The sequence below is a fragment of the Cheilinus undulatus genome, linkage group 1, assembly GCF_018320785.1.
Source record: "Cheilinus undulatus linkage group 1, ASM1832078v1, whole genome shotgun sequence".
In the NCBI taxonomy this organism is placed as follows: Eukaryota; Metazoa; Chordata; class Actinopteri; order Labriformes; family Labridae; genus Cheilinus; species Cheilinus undulatus.
Window position 1 is genome coordinate 6,448,601 of NC_054865.1, and position 26,035 is coordinate 6,474,635.

At 39.0% G+C, this 26,035-nt stretch overlaps 1 protein-coding gene across 1 annotated transcript in view; it reads left to right on the forward strand.

Moving 5' to 3' along the window:
- The first annotated feature begins 2,600 nt into the window (after window positions 1-2,600).
- LOC121528932 (EMILIN-1-like) overlaps window positions 2,601-26,035 on the forward strand; it is a 56,666-nt gene continuing 33,231 nt past the window's right edge. Inside the window, exon 1 of the mRNA XM_041816630.1 lies at window positions 2,601-3,122. Within this exon, the coding sequence (XP_041672564.1) occupies window positions 2,983-3,122 (140 nt within the window). The 5' untranslated portion in view covers window positions 2,601-2,982. The remainder of the gene's footprint in view (window positions 3,123-26,035) is intronic.

Genomic DNA, 26,035 nt, shown 5'->3' on the forward strand with positions numbered 1-26,035 from the left:
ATAATTAATATTAGTATTAAGTGTGTAAATAAGGTGCATAGAATCATCAGGACTCCTGAACCTCCTTCTGTGTTTAAGTCCTACAAAAGGCCCCACCATGTCTGTATTCCAAGCAAATGACACCATCGTAAATCAATAAAGAAACATAAAATCCATGAAACTGGGGATTTTATCATTTTTATTATAATTATTACTATCCATCCATTTTCTACAACCCCTGAGTTGCGGTGGCTGGAGCCTATCCCAGCTGTAATTGGGCGTGTGGCAGGGAACAGCCTGGACAGGTCACCAGTCAGTTGTAGGGCTGGCATACAAGAACAAACATCCAGGCACTCTGAAGCCCGGTTTAGACTGAGAGCGTGTTTTGCTGCTTGCATATGCTGCGCGTGTCTGCTCCGGCTCCTGCCAGTGCGGCTTTCACACGGGCCGCGAGTTTGCTGTGTGTCAGCTGCATCTCCCTGCTCTCAAAGCGCTGTCCTTCTTCACAAGTTTTACCTGAATAAAGCCCCCTACAAGCGACTTGATTCAGTGGATACAGGTAGTGTGTCGGAAACTATTTAAAATAAAAGCATAGGAGTTTCTCTACAGAAATTCTAAAACAGGCTTTTAATTTGCAAAGCACAAACCAGAAAAACACTTACTGTGTTTAACTTTCCTGTGACATATTCTCCCAGCATGGAGACGGAAAGCTTCACTACTAGGAGATCTTAAGAGAACAACTTTATCAAACAAGCATTTAAGCTTGTGGCTTTCCTCGGGGTTAAGAAACACATTGTAAACATTTTTCTAAGTGCATATGTGCTACAAGGATGTGATATGGCTCTCCATTTATTATTTTCTTCTCTAATATGGTCCATAGCCGCATGAGGTGCATGGAAAACATAGGCAAGACTTCGAATCTCTAAGCCAGGGTGTCAAACTTGATCACAGAAGGGGCCGGATTCTGAATTACGGTCTAACCTGTGGGCCTAACAGGGTCCACATTAAACCAAACGGTCCACCTAATTTTCGCCGGTAATACATTATGGGGAAAAAATAAGCACTGATGATAAATGATTTTGAGATTTAACAAGTCAAAATAGTAAGCTAAAAGGCTCAAAATCTGAGATTAACAGTCAAACTCAGTGCAAAAGATCAAAATGCAAATTTAGATGTTAAGATAATGCTTTTAAAAGGCAAATACATAAAATGAAAGTCACAATCATGTTTTAAAGGACAAAATATGTCTTGAAATTTAAAATTGTAAACCTAAAAGGTCAAAATATTAGATTAAAAAGTCAATTATAAATAGAAAAAGCCTAAATATTAGCTAAAGGTCCAAATAATAAATGTTAAACGTCAAAATATGGGATAAAAAGTCAAAATAATAAATGTAAAAGGTCAAAACATAAGATAAAAGTCCAAATAATAGATATGTCATAATTGTGGAATGCAAAATTGAAAATATGAAATGAAAACATAAATGAATTTCCCGCATTTCCTTTTATCCAATTATTTTTACTTTTCATTTTTTTACATTTTTATGACTTGAGGATATTTCACATCATCAAGGTAAGGGTTAACATTTTATACTGAAGGAAATCTGCAGACCTCATATTTTAGGGCCAGTTATAATAAGAATATGATATTATCTTGCGGGCTGGGTGTAACTGTACCATGGGCCGGATTTGGCCCCTGGGCCTTGAGTTTGACACCCCTGCTCTAAACTCTCCTGCCTGAGCCGCGCGTATCAGGCACGCGAGACACGGCGCACATGCAGGCAGTCTGAAAGCCCTGACTTGTTAACATGCAATCAAACTGAAAATCCAAGTGTGTCGCATTCAAGACGCGTGTGTCACGCTTCCAGTCTGAAACAGGCTTAACACTCACACCTACGGGCAATTTAGATTTAGCAATTAACCAAGCAAGCATGTCTTTGGTGGTGGGAGGAAGCTGGGGTAGGAGACATGCATCAGACAACATGCAAACTCTGCACAGAAAGGCCCTGAGCAGGATTATTATTATTATTATTATTATTTTTTTTTTTATTATTATTATTATTAGTAGTAGTAGTAGTAGTAAAAGTATTATTATTATACCGTTATTATTATCATTATCATAATAAAATAAGTACTTGTTGTAGAAGAGCTGCAGGACATCTGCAGTGTGCATAGCCTATATAGTTTATTTATATAAGTTACACTTTGTTTGGAGACATTTTATCCCCACAGATGTGGGCATCTTGGGTTAAATTTTGATTGAAATGATTAAAATGCACCTGCTTGCTCATATCTGAGTCTGTCCAGGATTAGCTCTTTAGTTCTAAGGCGTTATGACCATATTTGGGAAAAAATGCTTAAAATATTTCACTTCACAAGCTGTTTGCTTCAAGTAAAATGAACAAGGGCCTTTCATGCTTTTTGCCTGGGCCCTCAAAACCCCTAAAACCGCCCCTGGTCTTTAAGGAGTTGCTTCTGGTCTGGTGATGTTGGTACTGGTCTGGATTTTCAGCTCTGCTGGTTTCCAGGTGAGGCTGCGGAGGCTGCACGTGTCTGGTTTCTCCTCCGGGAGGGGCGGGGTCAGTTCGGGGGGGCGGTGATGTAGAGGAGGAGCAGCTGGTCTCGGTTCAGTCTGTCGCAACGTTTTCTTCTCCTGCTCTTTGTTTCTCAAGGAAAAAGTTCTGATGGACGGACTCTGAACGGTTCAAACCTGGTTGAAAACCGACCAAACCTGATCGAAAGTCAGCACTAGGTGGACTCGGAGCGTGACCTGGACCTGGAGTGGGACCAAAACCTGGAGCGGGACTCGGTGAGGGAGAGAGGAGAGTGGATTCTGCTCTCTGGCTGTTTGGATCAGAATCGCATCATGGGCTGGTAGGACGGACTTTGGTGGAAACTTTCACTTTTTGTCTCCATGGAGATGAGTTTTTCCCGCCACCTGAGGAGCTGATCACACTCTGATCAGGTATCGATACCTTGTATTGATCGTGTATTGATCGGCGGGATGGCTTCCCTCCTCCTGCTGCTGCTCGCGTTTTGGACCTACGGACATGCCGAGAGCGCGTTCCCGCAGAGGAACTCCTACAGCCTTTACGCAGGCGCGCACACCAACACGCACGGAGCTCGCGCCGCCAGCAGGCACAGGTAGGTTGACACGTGCACGGAAAGCCTGATGATGATGTTGAGGGTGATGGTGAAGTAGGAGGAGCTGACGTCAGAGTTTGATGACCTCAGTAAGAGTTTTAGTGTGTGTGAGAAGCTGCGTGAGTGGGACCAACAGATGTTTTATTGTGAAAGTGTGCGCAGGAAGTGTCAGTGGGCTGCTGGTTTGGATCCTGGTCTGGTTCTGCGGGTTGGATGTTTCAGATTACCAGCTGTTCTCGTGACGTCACTGTGATGCCACAGGATGGATACCAGTGTTAGGTTCTTGTGGCTCTCAGCTGCTCCTGATGCTGTTGGCTTTAAAGTCAGCACAGGTGGGAGGAAAAGTACCAATAGTCAGATATTCTCTGGGGTACCTGTACTGAGCATTTTTAATTCTGACAAGTTTTAACTTCCACTTTCTATCTGCAGACCTCTGTTCTCAGCCTGATATTTTTAAAACAGGTAGATCTACGTCATGATCGCTGCAGTTCATCTAAGGTGAACTATCTTCTCTGCCTCACGGCCTTCATCACATCCACACAGATTCCACCATGAGCAGATGGATGATAAAACACAGAAACGACAGATTCTTGGCGCCTCCATCAGTGCATACCACACAAATCACACACTGCATGACAAAAATACAGCATAAAAGATGTCAGCACAAGCCAAAACAGAACAAAAGGATAAACTGGAACTTTAAATGCTGATGTTTGTTGACAGTCGAGTTGCTATGATACAAAATTTTTACGTTGATATAAAACCCATAAAAAATCATTGGTATAAATACCTGTTTTGGTACCAAGGAAACATAAAACGACGTCCTATTCACCCAAACTTCGTTGATTCAGTGCGGGGGTGTCAAACTCAATCAGAGCAGGGGCTAGATTCTGGATTTAGGTCTAACCTGAGAGCCTAACAGGGACCACATTCAACTATAAACTGTCAACTTCATTTTCACCTGTAACAAATGATAAAAAGCACTGATAATAAATCATTTTGAAATGTTAAAAAAGTCAAAACGAAAAGTTTCAATCTCATGAAAATAATTTTAAAACGTGATAAAAGGTCGACACACAAAATTGAAATGGAAAAATTGTGTTTTTAAGCTGAATTCATGAGTTTGTGAAATAAAATTCGAAATCATGTGTTTAAAAGTCAAAATATTAGTTAAAATTTTAAATTTTGAGTCTAAAGGGTAAAAATATGGGATAATAGCCAAAGTTAAGGGTTGAAATGGTAAAAATAAGAGAAAAAAACTGAAAGAATGAATTATAAAGGTCAAAATAGGACTTAAAATTCAAAACTGTCAATCTTAAAGGTTGATATATGATATAAAAAGTAAAAATCAAGATTTGAAAAGGCCAAAGTTTGGAATAAAAAGTCAAAATCATAAGTTTGAGTCATAACTTTGAGAAACATAAAATGAAAACACAAATTTTCTTTTCCAACATTCCTGTTTTTATCTCTCTTCACTCTTTGCTTTTTCAGATCTTAAGGACTTTAACAAGGATATTTCAAACCATCAAGGTATTTATTGGAGAAAATCTGCAGACCTCATACTGGACAGCCAGTTATTATAGAAATATGCCATTATCTTGTGGCCAGATATTACTGTACAGTGAGCCAGATTTGGCCCCTGGGCCTTGAGTTTGACACCCCTGATTTAGTGACTTCTGACTCCCCACCTGTAAATCAGATTCAATGAGACACAACAAAGTCAGACTCTTCTAATAGCATGTATTAACAAATTATACTGTTTTATTTGCAGACATCCAATAAGCTGATTGTTCTAAACTAATTTCAACCAATATTAATAATCATTCAGATAAGGTAGTTCACTCTAACATTTAAGTCAATAAAGCACAGTTTAAAGTTTGAAGATGACTGACACCTAACTAAAACTCCCTGAACTTTAACATACATGAGGTCAATGTTTAAAGCCAGTATAGGCTGATGTAGACTGAAATGTACTCTTGATAAAGGCTGATGAATAGAGATGCACCATATAAGATTTTTACAGATATATAATATGCTGTTATGTGCATTACTAATTTTTGCATGTTCTGATATGGATAGATTTAGATGTACGCTAGTTCTACAACTTAAGTCCTTTTGAAGACATAATTTAAAGTCTGAAGATGAACAAACTTCAACCTTCAGTCCTTAGAATACACTTTAAAGTGTGATGAATGATGATAAATAAAGAAAAAACTTAAGCTGATGTAGTTCAGTTGGGCCACACTGAAACTCCATTGCTGATATAGTCAAACTATATCAGCTGTAAATATCAATCTTCATTGTTAGGGATGCACAATATTTTTAGCATGGCATTGATATTCGCAGGTATGAACATGTAGTCTGATATTTACTGCTGATATAGCCCTATTTTGGCTAATATTTACAGCTGATTAAAGCTGGTGTAGTCTGATATTAACATCCGATAAAGGCTGATATTTACAGTTTATATAGACTGATGTAGTCTGATATTAACATCTGATAATGGCTGATATTTACAGTTTATATAGACTGATGTAGTCAGATATTAACATCTGATAATGGCTGATATTTACAGTTTATATAGACTGATGTAGTCTGATATTAACATCTGATAAAGGCTGATATTTACAGTTTATATAGACTGATGTAGTCTGATATTAACATCTGATAAAGGCTGATATTTACAGTTTATATAGACTGATGTAGTCTGATATTAACATCTGATAAAGGCTGATATTTACAGTTTATATAGACTGATGTAGTCTGATATTAACATCTGATAATGCCTGATATTTATAGCTGTTATAGGCAGATGAAGGCTAATATTTACAGCTTATATAGGCTGATGTAGTCTGATATTAACAGCTGATAAAGGCTGTTGAAGGCTGTTATTTACAGCTGGCTGATGGGGGCTGATTTTAACAGCTGATTTAGGCTGATGAAGGCTGATAATAACAACTGATAAAGGCTGATGGGGCAGATCTTTTACAGTTTTAAAAGGCCAATGAAGGCTGATACATACAGCTGGTTAAAGAGGTTTAAGGCTGATATTTACAGGTGTTAAAGGTCGATGAAAGCTGATACATACAACTGATAAAAGCCAATGTAGTTACATATTTACAGCTGATAATGGCAGATTAAGGCTGATATTTACAGCTAATATATTAACCTATTCTGGCTGATGTTTAAGGGTTATTTATGAATTGTAAATATTAGCAGAATTTTCTTCATATCTTCCAGTGCTGATGATTTATTTTCTAAGCTAATATGTGCCGAATATCTTACCAATATCCCTAATCCTAGTAATGGATGAGATTTTACCCAAATTACTATCAAACAAATAATATTTACAATAGGGTAGGATACAAAACACTTTATTATCCCCTTGGGGAAATTTGTCTTGGCCTCCATCTGCTGCACACATACAGCTGCCACCTAAATGATGAAAGAGAGCTGTAAAAGAAACAATCCACACAGAGTAGCACTCAGCGATAATGAAGGATGAACCAATGAAAAACCACAAACAACATGAATGTCATGCATCCATTTTGCACAAAATATGCATATTTTGCCTGAGTTATCATTATTAATCCATGATAAACATATGCAGTAGGAGTGGAACTGTTCAAAGAGGTAAATGTTCAGTTTGTTCCTCAGTATTGGAGTTAAAGTTTAGAATGAATTCAGTACAACAAGAAAAGCAACAAAGTACATGAATGACTGAATGAAGGGAAGTAAAATCAGTTGGCCATATTCTCATGGCAGCCATGTTTGTAGAACTTCATGCTCAAGCTGCAACACTCAAATGTTATCATGTTATACAGTTATATTCCAGAGGGATGCATCAGTTTAACATTGGTGTTGGCTAGGCCTGGTCATTCCTGAAATTCATATAACAGTATTTTTCTTGCCTTTTATGGCAACACTTCAATGCTGTGATATTACAAATTTAAAAGTGACAAAACATTTAAATGCTTGTGTCTGTGTTACAACCCCCTTCCTTCCCCTATTACCCTTTGAAGGCGTTCTGAACTCATGTCTGAGCATAAGGGCACAGAAATATGAGTTGAAAAGCCTCTGTATACATCTTGTACCTGCTCCTGTAGTTTTAAGTTTTGTTTCCTTCCTGAGAAATGAAACTTAAAACTACAGGTGCAGCCCTACTCCTTAGTAAGATGCTGGTATAACACCCAGCTCTACATCAAAGTCTGCCTTTCAGTAAATTGCAGTTATATTGCCCAGCCCTACCTCACAGTCTACTTTTTGGTTAGATACATGCTTTCTCAACAAGGACTAGCCTCTCTGCAGCTCAGTCTGTTTCTCTTCTCATCCAGGATTTGAGATACAGTGGTGGTGTGCCACATGCACGGCAATCAGTTGCAGGTAAAGCTGGTAAAGCTGCCTTTGTGCGCTTTGCTTAAAAGGTGCATATTATGCAAAAACCCATTATCACTTCTTTAGGCTTTTCCAACAAAGATATGTGCACCTAGCCTGTCCATAATACCAGACAAATATATTTCCTCCCACCCTCTCTTTTCCACCTTTCAGAAAATGTGTGCTGAAACAAGCCGTTCTCAGGTTTTCCCCTTATGATGTCATGTGGGGAGTTAGCAATGCCCCCATGTTCATTTGGCCCTCCCCGTTTGGAAAAAACCTCCGCCCTCCTCTCCTGATCTTCCTCTCAGCTGGCAGCTGAGGGGAAGGTCAGGAGAGCCACATCCATTTCCTTAGGGGGGGCGTGGTCTGGGGTGGAGTCAGACAGCTCAGTAACATTTTAAACTACAGACACATCGTTCTGAGCTCGGCTGAAACAGAGGGCTTTTTAGACATGCAAATATCCGATACTGGAGTGTTTTTTCAGAAACAAACTTCACAGGCATGTTTTGGGGACGTCTGAGACCAATATAAACCTCCATGGATTAAAAGATGTTTTGGGGCTCTTGCCAAGAGGATCACGCCAGCAGTAGTCCGTGTGATATGGTTCAAGTGTGTTTTTGTTGCAAGAGGTTTTTCTTGATGTTTGAAACGAATTGTTCCACTGGGTTGAGACGTCCTGCTGCCGTCTTTATGGCTGCATTCCCGACTCTATCTGCACAGCCTGCTGGTGCAAGTAGACAACAAGAGACTGTTTAAAGTGTCCAGTTATTTCTCGGCTAACTTCAACCATACCAGAGACTATGCATGATGCAAACTCAGCTATTCTGGACAGACAGCTGTAGGGTGCATGCAGCAAACACTTGTCAAAAACCTGTCTGTCATTGCTTTTGTCATGTTTGAGCTTTTTCTCTTACAGCAGCTTGCACTTCAGATTTGTCTGTTTTCCACATTTGAAAACATCAGCAGCTGTCATCGGTGGGTCTTTCATTTATTGCTGAGGGGCCAATTAGTGTTAACAAGGCTACCATTGGCCAATGCTCCACTGATAAATTGGTCAAATATGAGAAAAAATCTTGGCATTGTGAGAATATTGTGCATGAAGAAGTATCAGCCATCAACTGAATAGTTTTTTTTAAATATCAGTATTTGCACTGACAAATTTTTTTTAAATTCCAGGTCATTTGTTTGATATACATATAGATTCTGACAACTTCTTCCAATGCATTATTTAATGATTAAATAGGGACTAATAAAAACAGTCAGTACTGAAATCCAGAGAGATGGGACAACATTTGATATTAAAGAACATGTTTAATAACCTATTAGCTACCATCAGACCAGATTCAGGGTCTGGTTCAAGTTGTTTTTGATCGATTTATTTGCAGCCAGTCAGATTATGACAGCCAAATTAGGATGCACAAATTACAAAACAGATTTAGCATGAAACAACACATCAGAGGAAAGCAATCCTATTTGAAACCGATTAAAACACGATAAATCTCTCCAAGAACAAAAGAAAAGCTGATGGTTTCACCAATCAGGGCAAATAAGAGAGAAACACATCAACCAATAAGATCAATTAGAAAATCACAGATAGATTTGGGAATTATGCCAGGGTAAAAATTGGAAAATGGTCCATTGTTTAATTCTGGAAATCTTTACTTATGAAAAATGCATGATGGGTAATGATTTGGAGTTAAGATCTGAATCGAATGGGATTCATTTTGAGTACTTGGCAGAGTACTGAGATTGGAAAATAAAAAAAGTGAAGCTGCAGGTCAAAAATACACTCAAGACCTCGGCTTTTATCATCCAGCAGTTTAAATATAACCCTCATACTCTGATTAGAGACTCTGAGAACCTAATGAGCCTCATATCTGCAGAGAAATTCCTGTAGTGTGAGGTATAAGAAATAAAGACGTGAAGTGTTAAGTATAAAAACCATCTTATCTGAGCTGAACAATGAGGACACTATAACCCTGCTCACATTAGTACATAAAACTAACACTACTGTCATGTTTTTTTCATGTTTTCCACGTGTTTTTCCATCATTTGAGCTTCCACTGTGACTCCTCTAATGACCTCATCTTCCCCTGCAGTAGTTTTAACCGCTCCGGTCACGTTTTGTTTGGAGGATTTTCTGGAAATTCAGTTAAAAGTCGGGTTCCTTTCTGATGAAACGTGACGACGGATCGTCACAGCGCTGCTGTGAATCGGATGGATCAGTTCCCACGCACACATGTTGACAGCTGGGTTTGAAATAGTTGCTGGTGTGTGAGTGTGGTTTGGTGGCAGGAGGCCGTGATGATAAGGGTGTGTTGTGTTTCGGTTTGTGTGTTTGTGGAGATAATGTTAGATCTAAGACTGTGATGTTTAGGGGTCTGTTGTTTTCCAGATCAGTGATTTAGTTTGTCATAGTAAGGCTTTATTTTGAAAAACATTTTTGCCCAGCATCTCTCCTAGACTGTATTTGAAAAATAGAGAACAAATAGAAGTCTTATGTTGTTGAATTAGATTTTTGCAGTTTTCAAAGTTGGAAAGTTGGAACATTTTTTTGTCGCTTGATGGAGTATTGATGTCTTTTCTTTAATAGAATAGATTTTGAGTGTAGCTAAGCTGTTTTATAAATAAAGTAGTGCATTAGCATGATTTCACTCATAACAAAGAGGAAGAGATGCTGAGAAATTTATTTTAAACTGGCATTTTGACACACATTTTAGATTAAAGACATATTGCAACTTCTGCTTTTAGAAAATATTGAAATTACTAATGTGAACAAACCTGTATCAATGCAAAATAACTGCATCCGTTACACAGCTGAGGCTGCCTTAGAGGCTGCTTACTGATTTATTTGATCATTTAAAATTCAAGTGTAAATGTCAAATCAGTGATTAATTGTGTTTAATACTTGTGATCTCAGTATCAAACAAAATAATCTTTTTTTGCCATAATTGAGCAGCCCAGCTTTAGAGTAGATACTGGTGCACCTCAAAAAATTAGAGTATCATGAAAAAGTTCAGTTTTTGTTAAGATTTACTTCAAAAAGTCAAACTTCCAAATATTCTAGATTCATCTTATGCCGAGTGAAATATTTCATGACTTTTTCTAGTATTAATCTTAATAATGATGGCTTGTAGCTCATGATAATAAAAAATCCGCTCTCTCAAAACATTAGAATATTTTGGAAAAGTCCGATTGGGTGCCATTTGCTTGTTGTAACTCCCCAAAATTAAACTTAATTTTTTGCATTCTTCAAAACTGAATCTAATAACACACATATGCAACAATTTAAAATGTGTGTTGGTCCATCTCAGGCAACTTTATTTAGTTTTTTCCTCTCAAGAAAGTGTTTATTTTAAAGAAATGGTTGGTTACATGTTCAGATAGTTGATATTTGTGACTAAAAGGCAAGCTATATTTTTCTAAAAGATCCAAAGCCATTTTTTCTTGCCAGTTATTTCTCCCACTCTGGTTGAGCAGACATAACCACAATCATTGGGAAGACTGCTGACTCGACATTTCTGTAGAAGACGGTAACTTACACCTTCTATGAGGGTAAGCCCTGGAAGGTCACTGCTGAAAGGGCAGGCTTTCCTCAGAGGGTGTATAAAAGCATTTTCACTGAAAGTTAACTGGGAGGGAAAAGTGTGGTAAGAAAAGGAGCACAACAGGGATGAGCTCAGCCTTCAGAGGACTGTCACACAAACCAGATTGAAGAACTTAAGGGAGCTTTACTAGGAGTGGACTGAGGCTGGAGTCAGTGGACCAAGAGTCACCAATCACAGTTATGTCTAGGTAATGGGATAAAGAGTTGTGTGTCTGGTGAGGAGCCTCTCCTGAACCACAGACAATGTTATAAGTGTGTCACCTGGGCTTATAGGAGTAAAAGAACTAGACCGTTGTGGTCTCAGTGGTCCAAAGTCCTGTTTGCAGATGAAACTAAACTTTAAATTCATTTGTAAATCAATGATTTTTGTTTCCAACAGGACTTGGCACCTGCCCACAGTGAAGCCAAACCTACCAGAAACTGGTTTACTGACTGTGATATTACTGGTTTTGATTGACCAGCCAACTGGTCTGACCTGAATCCCGTGGAGAATCTTTGAGTAAAATTCAAGAAGATGAGAGACACCAGACTCAACAACACAGACAAGCTGAAGTCTGCTATCAGAGCAACCTGGGCTTCATAATACCCCAGTGGTTATTTCTGCGCTCAAATAGGCTGAATGCAGAAATAAGCACAGTTTTCCAGATGGGTGACATTTTTGGATCATAAATCCTTTTATTGGACTGATGTTTTGAGATATTCTAGTATATTGAGATAGTGGATTTTAGCTCTATGTGAGCTGTAAGCTGTAATCATCAACATTTAAACATAAAGTCCTTGAAATATTTCCTATTTATGAGATGAATCTAAAATATATGGAAGTTTAACTTTTTTAAATTAAATCTTTCTCATGGTTTTCTAATTGTTTGAGATGCATCTGTATATTGAATTAACAGCATCAGAAGGGGGAGGAGGAAAGGGCAGTGAAGTGTCCTTCATGGAGTCCAGAGAAAGAAAGGCTAGGGTGAAAAATCGTCTCAGGTCTGGCTTTTTAAAGGCTTTGAAGAAATTTCTCCATCACTCTCATCTCTCTTTCTGCATTTCCCACCATCTCTTTTCAACCTCAGCGCAGCTTCAGCAGATAGCTGTTCAACATAAGTCTGGTTCTGCTCAAGGTTTCTGCTTTTAATGGGAACCTTTCATTGCTATGTGCTGAGCTCATGGTGGATTAATGCTGAGTCTATTTTTATTAATAGTATAACAGAGCGTCTGCTCTGGATCTCCCTCTTTGTAAAGTGTCAGGAGATAACTTTGGTCATGACTTGGTGCTATGACAGTAAAGACTGATTGAAGGTAAATTAAATGAGATGCATAGGTGTTCTTTTCCCATAGACAGTATATGGGTCTCATGAAATATTTAATAGGCAGGAGTAAAAGAATTAAACCCTGTATTGAGGTTTGTTTGTCAGAGTTAAAGGCAGTAGCACTCTTCCACCACGGCTGAGGTTTAACACCAAACAGAAGGCTAATAATGACAAGAACCTAATCTGTGGTAGAGAGATAAAGATACATGTGTTTAAGTCCTGTAATAGTTATCAGCTTCATTCAGAGGCTGAACACACACTCACACACTGGCAGTGAAACAGCGCTGATGTCATTGACAGAAAACCGAAACAAACGCCCGCCTGACTCATTTCCTGTAGAGAGAGTGACATCAATCACGCTGTCTCTCTCTCTCTGTGTACTTTTCTCCAAGGACCCCGGTGTACGGTTGGATTTTCTCTGCAGTTTTAAGATTAAAATCGAAGAAAAAAACACAATGTTTTGATATTTTCTACGGAATTGTTTCCACACAGAATCCTGCTCTTTGGCTCTTTCAGTACTGATACTCTATGACTTCATCCACAGGTCTGAGGACTGCCACAATGAAGCCCTAAGTCTGTCATTTAAGCGGTGGCCATCTTTGTGCACTGTTGGCAGAAATTAGCATATTTGGACGATAGGTTGGAGGCACATTGCTCTGTCCCATGGACACGTCTACGTGTCACTGGGATGTCCCACAAACTCTACTCTTGAAGGCCTTGTCCACATTCACAGTTATTTTTGGCCTTTTGTGCACAAGAAAACAGCATTTTAGGTCAGTGAAAATAAACTTTTTGGAAAATTCCTTCCAGAGAAGCGCTGAGCAGTATGGCCTTAAAATAAAAACTCAGTTTTCTTTTCAAACCAAACAGGATTCATAATTTTAACTGTTTTTTGGACACTTTTCTTCCTTCAGAAAAATGTAATGAAAAAGAAATAACAATAAAAAAAATGCATTAGTTTATCAAAAATATTCAACAAATATCGATTCTGAATCCAGAATGTGTTCACACTGGCATGATGAACCAGATTTATGCTTACAGCATCCCAGTGGGATTAAAAAAAGGAGATTAACCCCTTCAGAGTATGGAGAAAATGTTGGAAACACTGTATCAGTCTGCTGTTGATCATTCAGTTTGTGAGGAAATGTCTTTGTATGGAAGCCTGAAAAGGACACGCCTTTGCCAGTGACAGGCTGTTCTGCTGTCAAATCACGCTTTGTGGAACAGTGCATGTGCAACCACTTAGGAACTGAAGGAAAGAGGCTGAATGACTGAAAATGGAGAGAACGAGACACAGAGAGGCTGTGACGTGTCCCTCAATGTCTCTGCAGACAAGAACTGATTGAACAGTGACTTAAAAGAAGCTAATTCCAAAAGCGCAAGGACATATTCTTGTAAATATGTAAATATTTTAAAGACTTTTTGCAACAGAATGATTTTTTTACACCTCTTGGTCCCAGAGAGAGGGGAGAACAAGTTTGTAGAAAAATCATTACATTTATTGTGTTTAATACATAAAAAAATCTTTGAGTTTTAATTTCCACTTAGTTTTCTTTTTACCCACGCCGATGAAATCGGCAGGGGTTATGTAAAGGGTTCCGTATCTTTGTTTGTTTCTTTGTTTGTATGTGTACAAGATAACTCGAGAACGGAAAGTTGGATCTTCACCAAACTTTCAGGGAATATTGGGATGGTGACAGGGAAGAATTGAATAGATTTTGGTGATGATCCGCGCACCCGTTTCTTGGACTTTGACATTTTGAGCACAGTAGTAATCAGTGGAAGCTTAAGTTCCTCGGTGGCTCTGCTTAGGCATGGGTCTGCCGCCTCAGGCGGCCATTCTTGTCTCCTTTTGTCTTTATAGTCCCATAACTTTTTAAGTTCCAGTGACATTTCTGCAGCACACATATTCTCAAAGTCCAGGACGTCCAGAAGAGAAGGGTGTTTACAGCTTGACTGTGCACCACACCGTTGATGTTTTATAAGCTTAATAAGGCAAAAAGTTCAGATGAGACAAATAATAGCCCAGAGTCTCAGAGGGTTAAAAAAAAGTTTTATAGTGGATGTCTATGTTTGAATTTATCCCCTCTAAATGGTCAGAATTATACTGCTTACCAATAAAAATCTTTTTGGTCCCAGTATTGGCACCACCCCTGATTTTCTCATCGGTGCATCACTACAGTAAGCTTGTTTTTAGCGTGCACTACTTAGTTTCATGGAAGAGGAAGCTGCACGTGGATAAGCCTTGCTGATGACGTGCAGCATATCGAGACAATCCAGACAGAGCAGGATGCAGAGCACATGTTCCAGATCCAAATCTTGGTCCATAGGGGGAAACTGGACCTGGTTTAGGTCATGTGCCATGTGTGTTAGACAGCACTGCAAAACACAATCATAAAACCACATACTAGCCCAAATGATAACACATCAAAAATGTAATGCAAATAAATAACACCCTTAGTCATATGCCACTAATTGCCCATACCCACATTAGCTTTGGAACCTTTCTGTACATTTTCCTGAACTTTTGAGGCTATTTTTGTCCATCTATCATCCCAAGAATTGATCAATGAGACAACCTGCTTCGAGCTCTTCTCCCCCCTGCCTGTGTGTCTCTAGTGAGACAAAGTAACACTCACAAGCTTTGTATTCCTCTGTTTGTTTTGTTCATCCATCTATCCTGTTCAGTATAAACACACTTCTCACTGTTTCAAATCCTGAAGTGCCGTTCAGAGGCACATTCATCCTGATTGTTTCAATACGACGTTATAAATAAGCTTCCTCGTGCATGTGCTGTGAAAACTGATTCACTGAGACAAAGAAAACAATGATGAGTAGGGAGAAAGAGAGACTGAAGGAGGGGCAAGGGAAGCACCCTTGTGCAGGGATGAAGTGACCCTTAATAACCTGAAGAGCAGGGTAAAATAAAGATAACAAGGTGGAGGCCATAGGTATAACCAGCTTTATGCAGTACATCTACCTGTAAGGCAGTCCTATATGTATGTGTTCACTCTAGGGCCACTGATTGCCTTCATTGATTTGATTCAATTCACTATTTGATCCAATCTGATTTGATATCATTTCATAAAGGGATATTTTAGTCATATCAGGGTTTGCCTTAAAAGTTGATCTCAAACTCGTAGTATTTACATGACCATTTTACTTCCATGTGGCAATACTGCATTTGGCTTTTCTTTGGTCCAGCTTGCCTCTGTCTTTATAATTTTTAAATCCAAAAATGCAGCCTGATATCCTCATTTATGCTTACTAATAAAAGGACAAAACTCACAACAGTGACCAAAAAGACACGCATTCTTTTATCTATTCTACTGTACATTGTATGTTGCTATGAATGTTGTAATTTACTAGCTTTATAGAAAATCTACATGAGATGTGAGTTTATTAATCATCTGTTTTTAAATTATTGGAGTTCCTCTTCTTTGAGCGCTTCATTATTTCACTGCTGTTAACAGTGACAGTCCATGCTAATTAACATGGCTATGAAACAGCTGAAAATGGGAAGTGAAATAAAGCACAGTAAATAAAGGGCCTTCAGCCATGGAAGAAAGTATTGGCGCCCCTGGAATTTTTCCAGAAAATAAACCATTTCTTCCAGAAATTGTTCCAGTTACAAATGTTTTTGGTATACACGTTTATTTCGTCTATGTGCATTGGAACAAAACCAAAAAAAAAAAAAAAAAAACGGAAGAAAAAAGCCAAAATTGGCATAATTTTACACAAAACTCAAAAAATGGGCCGGACAAAATTGTTGGCACCCTCAACTTAATATTTGGTTGCACACTCTTGGGAAAAAATAACTGAAAACAATCACTTCCTATAACCATCAACAAGCTTCTTACACCTCTCAACTGGAATTTTGGACCACTCTTCTTTTACAAACTGCTCCAGGTCTCTCAGATTTGAAGGGTGCCTCTTGCAACAGCAATTTTGAGATCTCTCCATAGGTGTTTAATGGGATTTAGATCCGGACTCATTGCTGGCCACTCCAAAACTCTCCAGCTCTTTGTCTCCAACCATTTCTTGGTGCTTTTTGAGGTATGTTTGGAGTCATTGTCCTGCTGGAACACCCATGACCTCTGACGCAGACCCAGCTCTCTGACACTAGGCCCTACATTGCGGCCCAAAATCTTTTGATAGTCTCCAGATTTCATGATTCCTTGCACACAGTCAAGGCGCCCAGTGCCAGAGGCAGCAAAACAAGCCCAAAACATCTTTGAACCTCCACCAGTTTTGACTGTAGGTACTGTGTTCTTTTCTTTGTAGGCCTCATTCTGTTTTCTGTAAACAGTGGAATAACCTGCTTTTCCAAAAAGCTCTACCTTAGTCTCATCTGTCCACAAAATGTTCTCCCAGACGGATTGAGGCTTACTCAGGTACATTTTTGCAAACTCCAGTCTGGCATTTTTATGTCTCTTTGTCAGCAGTGGGGTTCTCTTCGGTCTCCTGCCATAGTGCTTCATCTCATTCAGATGATGACGTACGGTCCGAGCTGAAACTTTTGCACCCTGAGTCTGCAGGACAGCCTGAATTTGTGTGGAAGTTGACTGAAGATGTTTATCCACCATTCCAGCTATCCTGTGTTGCATTCTTTTGTCAGTTTTTCTCTTCTGTCCACGTCCAGGGAGATTAGCCACAGTTCCATGGATTATAAACTTCTTGATTATATTACAGTGGACAAAGGAATTTCCAGATCTCTGGAGATGGTCTTGTAACCTTGAGATTGTTCATATTTTTCCACAATTTTGCTTCTTAAGTCCTCAGACAGTTCTGGGCTCTTCTTTCTCTTCTCCATGCCTGGTGTGACACACACAGGCACACAACACAAAGGTTGAGTCAACTTTGAGACATTTTAACTGGCTTCAGGTGGGATTTCTAGATTGCCAGAACCTGTTACTGCCCCATGAAATGATTTACCTAAAGTGTTAAAGGGTGCCAACAATTTTGTTGGGCTCATTTTTTGAGTTTTGTGTAAAATTATGTCAATTTTGGCTTTTTTCTTCTGCTTTTTTGTGTTGTTCCAATGCACATAAAGGAAATAAACACGTGTATACCAAAAACATTTGTAATTGCAACAATTTCTGGGAGAAATGGTTTATTTTCTGGAAAAATTCCAGGGGTGCCAATACTTTTGTCCATGACTGTATATGTAAAGTTCTGATTATAGGTTTCTTTCAACGCAGTCCGAGAAAATTAGCAAGCAGTTGCATTAACTGTTTTCCACTCAAGTTAAAAAACTGCATAATACAGCGAACGTTTTCGACCAACTGAGGATGAGAAAGTCTAACAGCTGCCAGCAAGACTGGAAGCAAAGATTCTTGACAATTCTGAGTTTCTTCATGCACAAGAAATTTAAGAGTTGGACATGAGTCATAAAAAAAAAATAGTGCTGCAGCAATATGTACATACATCATGACACCATGCTTATAGCAACAACAGCAGCCAAGTTGTAAATAGTTTTCCTAAAAAATTTGTAATGTCTAATGACTTTAATTGTGCATGACTTTAGGGGCTGCACAAAGATGCACAGCAAAGGGGAGTGAGAACGCTCCTGGTTCGTACCTCAGTCAGGGCCTTTCTGTACAGAGTTTGCATGCTCCCCCTGTGCATGTGTGACTCCAAATTGGCTGTAGTTGCAAGTGGGAGTGTGCCTGGTTGTTTGTCTCTATATGTGATTGACTAGCATCCACTCCAGGATGTACCCCGCCTCTGGCCCAGTGACAGCTGGCATAGGCTCCAGCCCCCCATGATCCCAAATGAGATAAGCTCTGAAGAAGATGGGTGGATGGATGGATGGATTTAGGGTCTGCAGAACCCTCTACTCTCTGACCGTGTATATTTTTAACACGTCCATGCTGGTTTTGGATCTCATAATAACATGACATGGTTATTATGAGATCTGTTCTTTGTAATTAAAAGATAAAATATTATAATTATGGAATCTGTACCTCATATTTAAAAGGACAGATCTTGTAATTCTGAGCATTATGTATTTGGTGAAAGCTGTGTGCTTCTGTATGACACCACCAGAATCCAGTGAAGGAGTTTTTTCTAACAGCTTACCAGTTGTCACTGGTAAGAGATGGTCGAGGATACTTATTTGCTGTCACTGAGTGATTTTAATTCAGTCCTACCTCTTCATTCTGCAGCTCAAAGCTGACAGATGCTTCTTATACAGAGGATAAATTGACTTGAGATCAGACCAGCACAAGTAAAGATGAACATTTGTTGTCATAAATACACCAAAGTATTTAGGGTTGATGTTACTGATATAGACAGGCCTCACACTGATCGAAGCTTTGCTGTAGTTTGGGTTGAACCTCTCTGTATGTGATGTCACTCATGCCTCCAACATTAAATCATGTGTTTTATTTTCAGGACACTGTTGCTTTGTGTACTGAAGTCTGTCTTCTTAAGACTGAGTCATAGACGTGTTGGTATGTGTGTTTTCCTCCACGAGATTCCTGAATCACCATATGTTTTATATTAGAGTGGATGCACTCACAAGTCATCCTCTACTCTCTACTTGCTTTTATTATATCATCCATCAGTCGGTGATTTTTTTTTTTTTTTTCATTCTGTGGAATTAATTTGACCATTCTGTGTCCCATGAAAGCTCCACGTGGACAACCATCCATTTCCAAAGATCTCTGCAAGAAATGTTCCCAAAATTCGGTGTTAATTTTGGCAGCTATTTTTAGTTTTAGTCTTAGTTTCAGTCTTTAAAATGAAATGCATTTTAGTTTTGGTCACATTTTAGTCGTTTTTATCCTTTTTAGATTAGGCTACAACAACTCAGAACATTTTAGTCTAGTTTTAGGCCATAAAAAGTCCTCACATTTAGTCTTTACTTGTAGTCCAAGCATTTATTTTCTTGCCTAAATCTGGTATGAAACCGTGGTAGTGTGTTTTCTGCACTCTGCCAAACCTGGGGTCCCTGCTTTCTACAGCTGGGTGGCAGAATAGCTACAGATGCATTGTTTCTTGACAGATTTACCCCCAGTGGAGAAATATCATGGATTTATAATGTCTGACACAAACTACATTACATTTTAGTCTTGTTCCAGTCATCTTGATGAAAACTAAACTTACTTTCTGTCAGTTTTTGTCATTACAAATCTATTTTTGTTAGTCTTAGTCTAGTTTTTGTCATGGAAAAAAGGCTGTTGACAAACATTTTTAGTCATAGTTTTAGTCAACGAAATCAACACTGCTTGAATTTCAATACAAAAATAGTGATTGACTCTACAGCAACACAAAATGACCTCCTGGACACCCAGCTCTGATTAATGTTTTTTTTTTTTTTTCATTTACAGCCTGTGCATTATAACGGGTCACTGAACACAAAGACCAAAATTAGACATAATATTCGTCTAACGAAAGGCGAAATAATTGAAAAGTTTTTAAAACACCAAAAAAGCAAAATCACAAGTTTCCTCTGAATTTGCATCAATAATCCTGAAGTGCATGCAGTGATTCTTCTCTCTGTCTTTTTCTTCTAATGCTTTTATTTAGACATTTCTTTTATTAACATTTTATGGACGTAAGAATTTGTTGAGTAATTTGAAGCTCATGGTTAACAAGATTAGGTTAAAACCTAGTATACAGCTGACCGTAACTATAATGGATGCCTGTTGGCTGAAGTGTGTGTTCTGGCAGAGGGATTATTGTTTGGGTTGTGTAATTGCGCTGTGTCTGTGGGTTGAGAATGGAATGATCCCACAAGATAGACTGTTTCATTTATCCACTGCATGAATATATTTCACATTTATCTGGGAGCGCTCCCATAGAAAGTGTTTGGGAAGGGCAAGACTTTTCTCCAAAGGTAATTGAAGGAACGTTCTGTCCGTCACAGTAATTTTGGGCCAATCACAGTGACAAATGACGTTGTGTGCATGTGCTTCTCTTTAGCTGACAGTCTACTGCTGCCGTAGATTGTTAGTAGTGGAGCTTCTCGGTGAATTAATTTATGCCAAGGCCGCTCAAGGGATGTGCAAAAACGTCTTCTCTGCCAAGACAAGCTCTCGGTGTGGCTCTTTGCTCTTGTTTTAGAAATGTGGTCTAGTTTTGATTAAACTGCTGCTTTCCAACAGCTACATCCAAGCTAACAGCTACTGCGGCAGCTACCACTGGTTACACTGGCAGACCCAACCTGTAACGAGAGCAAACCCATTCTGAAGCAGGTCAGCAGAAGATCTAAAACACCTTTCCTGTCATGGAAAGCTTTCAGCGTTGCTCTCTGCCATTGTTTTAATAAAGAGACATCACCCAGTTCTGACAAAAGTGCTGCTGTGGCTAAGTCCGAGCTAATCATGCTACTAGCAGCAATTGTCTACACCCATTCACACAACAAGTAACCCTTTACCCCCCTTAACTCTCACAAACTCATGCTGAAGCAGGTCAGCAGAAGAGTGATAACATCTTTAACATCAGGAAAAACTTTGTGTTGTTTTTATTCCTTGTTACAATCAGAAACGTGCTACAGTTCTTGTAAAACTGACGCCATGCTAAAGCTACATCAGAGGTAATCAGTGCAGTGGAGGCAGCTGTTTAAAATGGCATTGAGTACAATTAAACCCCCACCCACTGCGCAACTCTGTATGTATGGCTCTGAAAGTAGAGTCAGTCAGTCAGTCACTTACAGACCTTTGTAGGGCTGACCTCAGCAGCCAGCCAAAAAGGTAGATTAGCATGTAAAATGAAATATTTCGCCTTCTTTCCTGTTCTCTATCCATCTGTAACGGACACTGATTTGCTTAATGAAACCTATTTGCTGACAGAGTAAAACAGATGTGTAGTGTTTTTGATAAAGGAGAAACCAAGAATTTCCACATCAGCAGCAATCAAACTAAAACCAGCTCCCTGGTGCAGGTTTGTGTGGAGGTGTTGATGTGTTTCTATATTCTTTGGAGTGTTATTTCTTCTACTATTTCTCCTCATCAGAAAATACTATTTCTCCTCATTGCTTTGATTATAACCACTGTCTGTCTTTGGAATGTGCACTGCTGCTCTCTCTCTGCTCATGTTTGCTTTGGGGTTGAAACTAAGACAGTAGATCTTTAGTTCTTTCATTACATTGGTTCTTATTAGTACTACTATACATTTAAAAGGGGATATTGTGTCATTTATTGCATGTGGCATTGAAGAATAATCAAAGTGTAGAAAACTTGGACAACCTTTATATCTGCTATTTCATAATTTTCCTTAAGTAACAACACTATGTCCCATCACAGATAGACAAAACAGCTGAACTTTTGACTAGCATTGTTTCCAGGAGTAACATCATAAAGATATCGAAATCCTGAGAAAACAAAATCTACTTGTTATTGCAGGAAATTGTAGTACAATAAAACGCACGGATGCATGTCCTCTTAGGGCGCCCATAAATAGACCTTTTGCATGTGATATCACACAATCTGTCCCATTCAGTCCCGCCCCTGCCTGGGCAGCAAAAGGGAAATGTCACTGACAAGATGTCAGCTCTAAATAAATACTCCTGTCCACCGATACCCTGTAGTATACTATGTAGTGCACACTTTGTACACCAAAAGTTTAGAAAGCTTGAAATGTCAGTATTAGACACCTGCAAATCAAAAAAATGTGAAACAGTGTTTTCCACAGCATTATCTCATTTGTGATGGAAGTCTACTTAATGGGCCAATGCTAACGCGAGCTAATGAAGTGTTACTAAACTAAACAAGATGTTGAAAATAGAAAGAGTATGCATGAATACTTTTTTGGAGTCTAATGAGTATATTCTGAATATTTTATGAATATTTTGAGTCCCTGACATTTGTGTTGTATAGGTTTGTTCTGATTCTGATACCAATATCAGAAATATGTCCAGTACTGCTTAAAATGCAGATGTTGGTGTTGGCGAGTGCACTAGTACGCAGTGATCCGATACCATTTGGTTTAACTCTATATTTTGCTTTGTGTAGCCATGCTAACTGTTAGTACTCTAAATGGGAAAACAATTTGCTGCTTGGACAGCACCTCATGCACGGACTACCATTTTAGAGCAGCAAAGAATGGTGGCTGTGTAACAGCTGTTCTCTGGATGTGACCGTTAAAATTCCTTTCAGACCGACGCTGTCGTACACAACAAGAAGTGACACAGTTTATCAAGCTTGCCTTTGTGCCCTCCCATTGACACTACTGATGCCTTTGAATACCTTGCAGCAGCATTTTCAGCATTTCAGACTTTTGCCGACTTTAATGATTAGACCCACACTAGTAAACCCGATATTTAACACATTTTTATCCATTTTAATCGAATTACGATCATTTATTAATGCTAGCTTGGATGCTAACGTGAATGCTAACCGCCATATTTTGTACTCTTTGTGAGGGTCTGTTAGCCAGTTGCAGGCTGTTCTATAATCACGTCAAGCTGCCCAGATAAGGCACGATATAGAGAGATAGAGAGAGCCTGTGATGCCGCCCCCTGTATCACTGTTATTTCAATATTTAGGAGTAAAACTCATTAGTCAGCAGAAAAATAACTTTAGGGTCACAGAGATGTTGTACATTATGATTCTATTAGTTGAGTCATATATACAGTACTGTGCAGAAGTTTTAGGCATGTAGAGCATTAACGGTTCTTCACAGGTCCCGATGGTCCACAACCCCGGGCTGAAGAGAGGAGAGAGGGCGGCCAGAGTCAGTGTCGACACATTTGCCATGTACGTGTGTCGCTCAGCAGCCAAGGCCGAGCTCAACAGCATTTCTTTCGTCCGGGCCTTTACACCCCGGGTAATACGCCCAGCAACCACCAACAGTTTTCAGGTGCTTAGAGCGACAACCAGGGGGTTGTGGCAACCTGCCCTAACAGTACCCTAGGCTATGTTTACACGCCACATCTACCCATAACTCCACCCTAAAGCTGTGGTTGTTTTGTTTTCATCAGATTATTTTCCCATGCCCTTGGTAATGTACAAAGACATCCAGAGCATGACCTGGGTTGTGTCAATTCTCCTTCCCACCCGATGGGGTCTTTAAGGTGGGCGTACTCACCATTACACGCCTTACTTCAGCCTCAAATTTCGGCCCAAACATGCCTACAACTTCTGCACAGTACTGTAGGTCTAAAATAATTTGCTGGTCTGCACAGTCAGTCCAGAAAGTTCACACTGGTATTGAATCAGGACTTGGTATCGGTCGATATCTGACATCTTGGAATCGAATCGTATCAGGAAGGAAAAATGGTATCGGAACATACCTTGTGTTGTACATGGTTCCTTTAAAAATGAGTAGACCCTCAGATTCATCTAAGGTAATTATTGACTAAAATTCACAGCATCCTAATGTCAACAGCAGTGACGGCTGCTGTAGAAAATTACCCCATTAAATTCATGTGTCTGCAAAAGCTGCTTTGTAAAGTTCCACTTTAGTCCAAATGTGACAAAGTTCATCAGTTCATTCATTTACTGCTTTACTAAAATCAAAATATCATTTTACAGACTGTAACACAAGATTTAAAACCATCCTCTCAAGGAAGATAAGTCAACAAATGTGAGTAGTTTTTTAAACACATGGAGAGATAAGTCTTGTCAAACTGTTTGTTAGTAGACTCCACAGTGAGATGTTGTAATCTCAGGGCGTCTGCCTTGAGCAGCACACATTTATCCCCCCTGTGGAGTCCAGAGACAGCTGCCGGAGGTGTTAGTGATGACTTCTGCTAGGGCGGATAAAATAATGGTGGTGATGAAACATCAAAGACTTGGCAGCGATGGCAGGTGTTGTGGCGAACATAAACGAGAATGATCTGGAGACAGAAAAAGCCCTATCTAGAGAGACAGCGGCAGTATGATAGGCTGACAATGAGGGTGTGTAGCAAAGCCTGTTGGATAAATGTGAGCAGCTGATGAAAACAGCTGATGTCTGCAGGAAAATATGAGAGCACGAGAGGACTGAATGCAGAGTGGTTTGAGAAATAAACAACAGGCCCAGAATGCAAAATAGAGACGCAACTTCTAACTTCAGCAGAGAATACCAGGGATGTAGTTATACTGAGGATGCTCTGGCTGATCAGAAGCCGATCATTATTGTTTTTTTTTTTAAGTACATGATCAAGATTAATGCTTCTAAAACCAAAACCGATCACATTTGGTTTATACTCAGACATATGCATCTAAGAGAAGCCCTGTTTGAGTGGTTTTGGGTATGTGATAAAGTTAATATCAGCCAGCATGTATACTGCACATCAGCGTTGAGAATCATAGTAGACTGAAATGCAGCAGTCATCTTGATAATACTCCCTCACCTCGTCTGCTGCTGCTTCTTCCATGGGTCAGTCATTCTCCTCTCAAAGCAGCTGAGGTCAAATCTCCAAACTTTGTAGCAAGTCCTCTGAGTGAAACTGTTAATACAGTGTTGCCAAAAGCTAGTTAGTTCATCAAAATAAAAGTCTTAAAATATATTAAAATTGACTTTTTAAATGTAAGGCCTTAAAAAGTCTAAAAAAGTTGTATTTTCATTAGTGAGCTGTCTTAAAATTTTGGACGACAAATTTAACTATTGATGTGTCTTTTTTAAATATTTGTGTTTCACCAACATGTATTTGATTTAAATCATTCTTTTTTTAGAGCATATGTTTGTTGTGCAATGTTATAATGAATATCACTATACTGTATATTGATAGAAAAGAGGTATTTGATGTGCCAGAAATAATCAAATTTGGGTGTTATGACCAAAACACCTCTTTTTCCTGCTCTAAAAATGCATTAAACCAGATAATTCAGTCCAGGTTACCGAGGATAATCACATGCCTTTTATTTTTGACCATCTGCTGTACAAAATCTGGAGTGAATTTTTGTCAGCTAAGGTCTTAAGAAGTCTTAAATTTGTTTTGTAGCCCTTAGGGGTCCGTGATCACGCCGGCGTGATTTCATCATGCCCTACTTTTGTCACATGACAGCATGAAAACAAAGCCACATTTCACATTGCAATCACTTTGTGTTGAAAGCATGACCTTTAACCTTTCAGTTTTTATTTGATGTCAATAGGCCAAGTAAGGCAGGAAATATTATCATTTTAATTAGTGGGGATGCTGAGCATCCATACTATTGATATTCCCGTCAGCCATTTTGTTTATTATTCTTCTTCTGTGCCGGCTATCTCCTCCATCATAGTTTGTCATATCTACACCGTTTAAACTTAAAAAAAATTCAGTTTCTTCGTCTTTCGACTGCTATGACTTTTCTCATTTCTAACTTTTATAATTTTTTTTTAAATATAGCTATTTTCATGCTATTTTCAGCTATTGAATGCACTTTTCAGCTACTTTTTGGCCCAAATCAGCAATTTTTATGCTGTTTTCAGATATTTTTTAGTTTACTTTCAGCTATTTTTTTTAAATCATTTTTGAGCTATTGAATGACCATTTCAGCCGCTTTAATTGCCATTTTATGCTATTTTATGCTATTTTTATGCTATTTTCAGCTATTTTTGTGCTTTTGGATATTTTCAGCAGTTCTTCCACAATTCAGCTCTGAGCATCCCCATGCAATTTCAGCTGAAACTGCAATTTTGATCTAGTTTGATATAAAATGAATGTTACACATAGGGGACAGTGGACCATGCTGAACAGGACAGGCACTGGTATT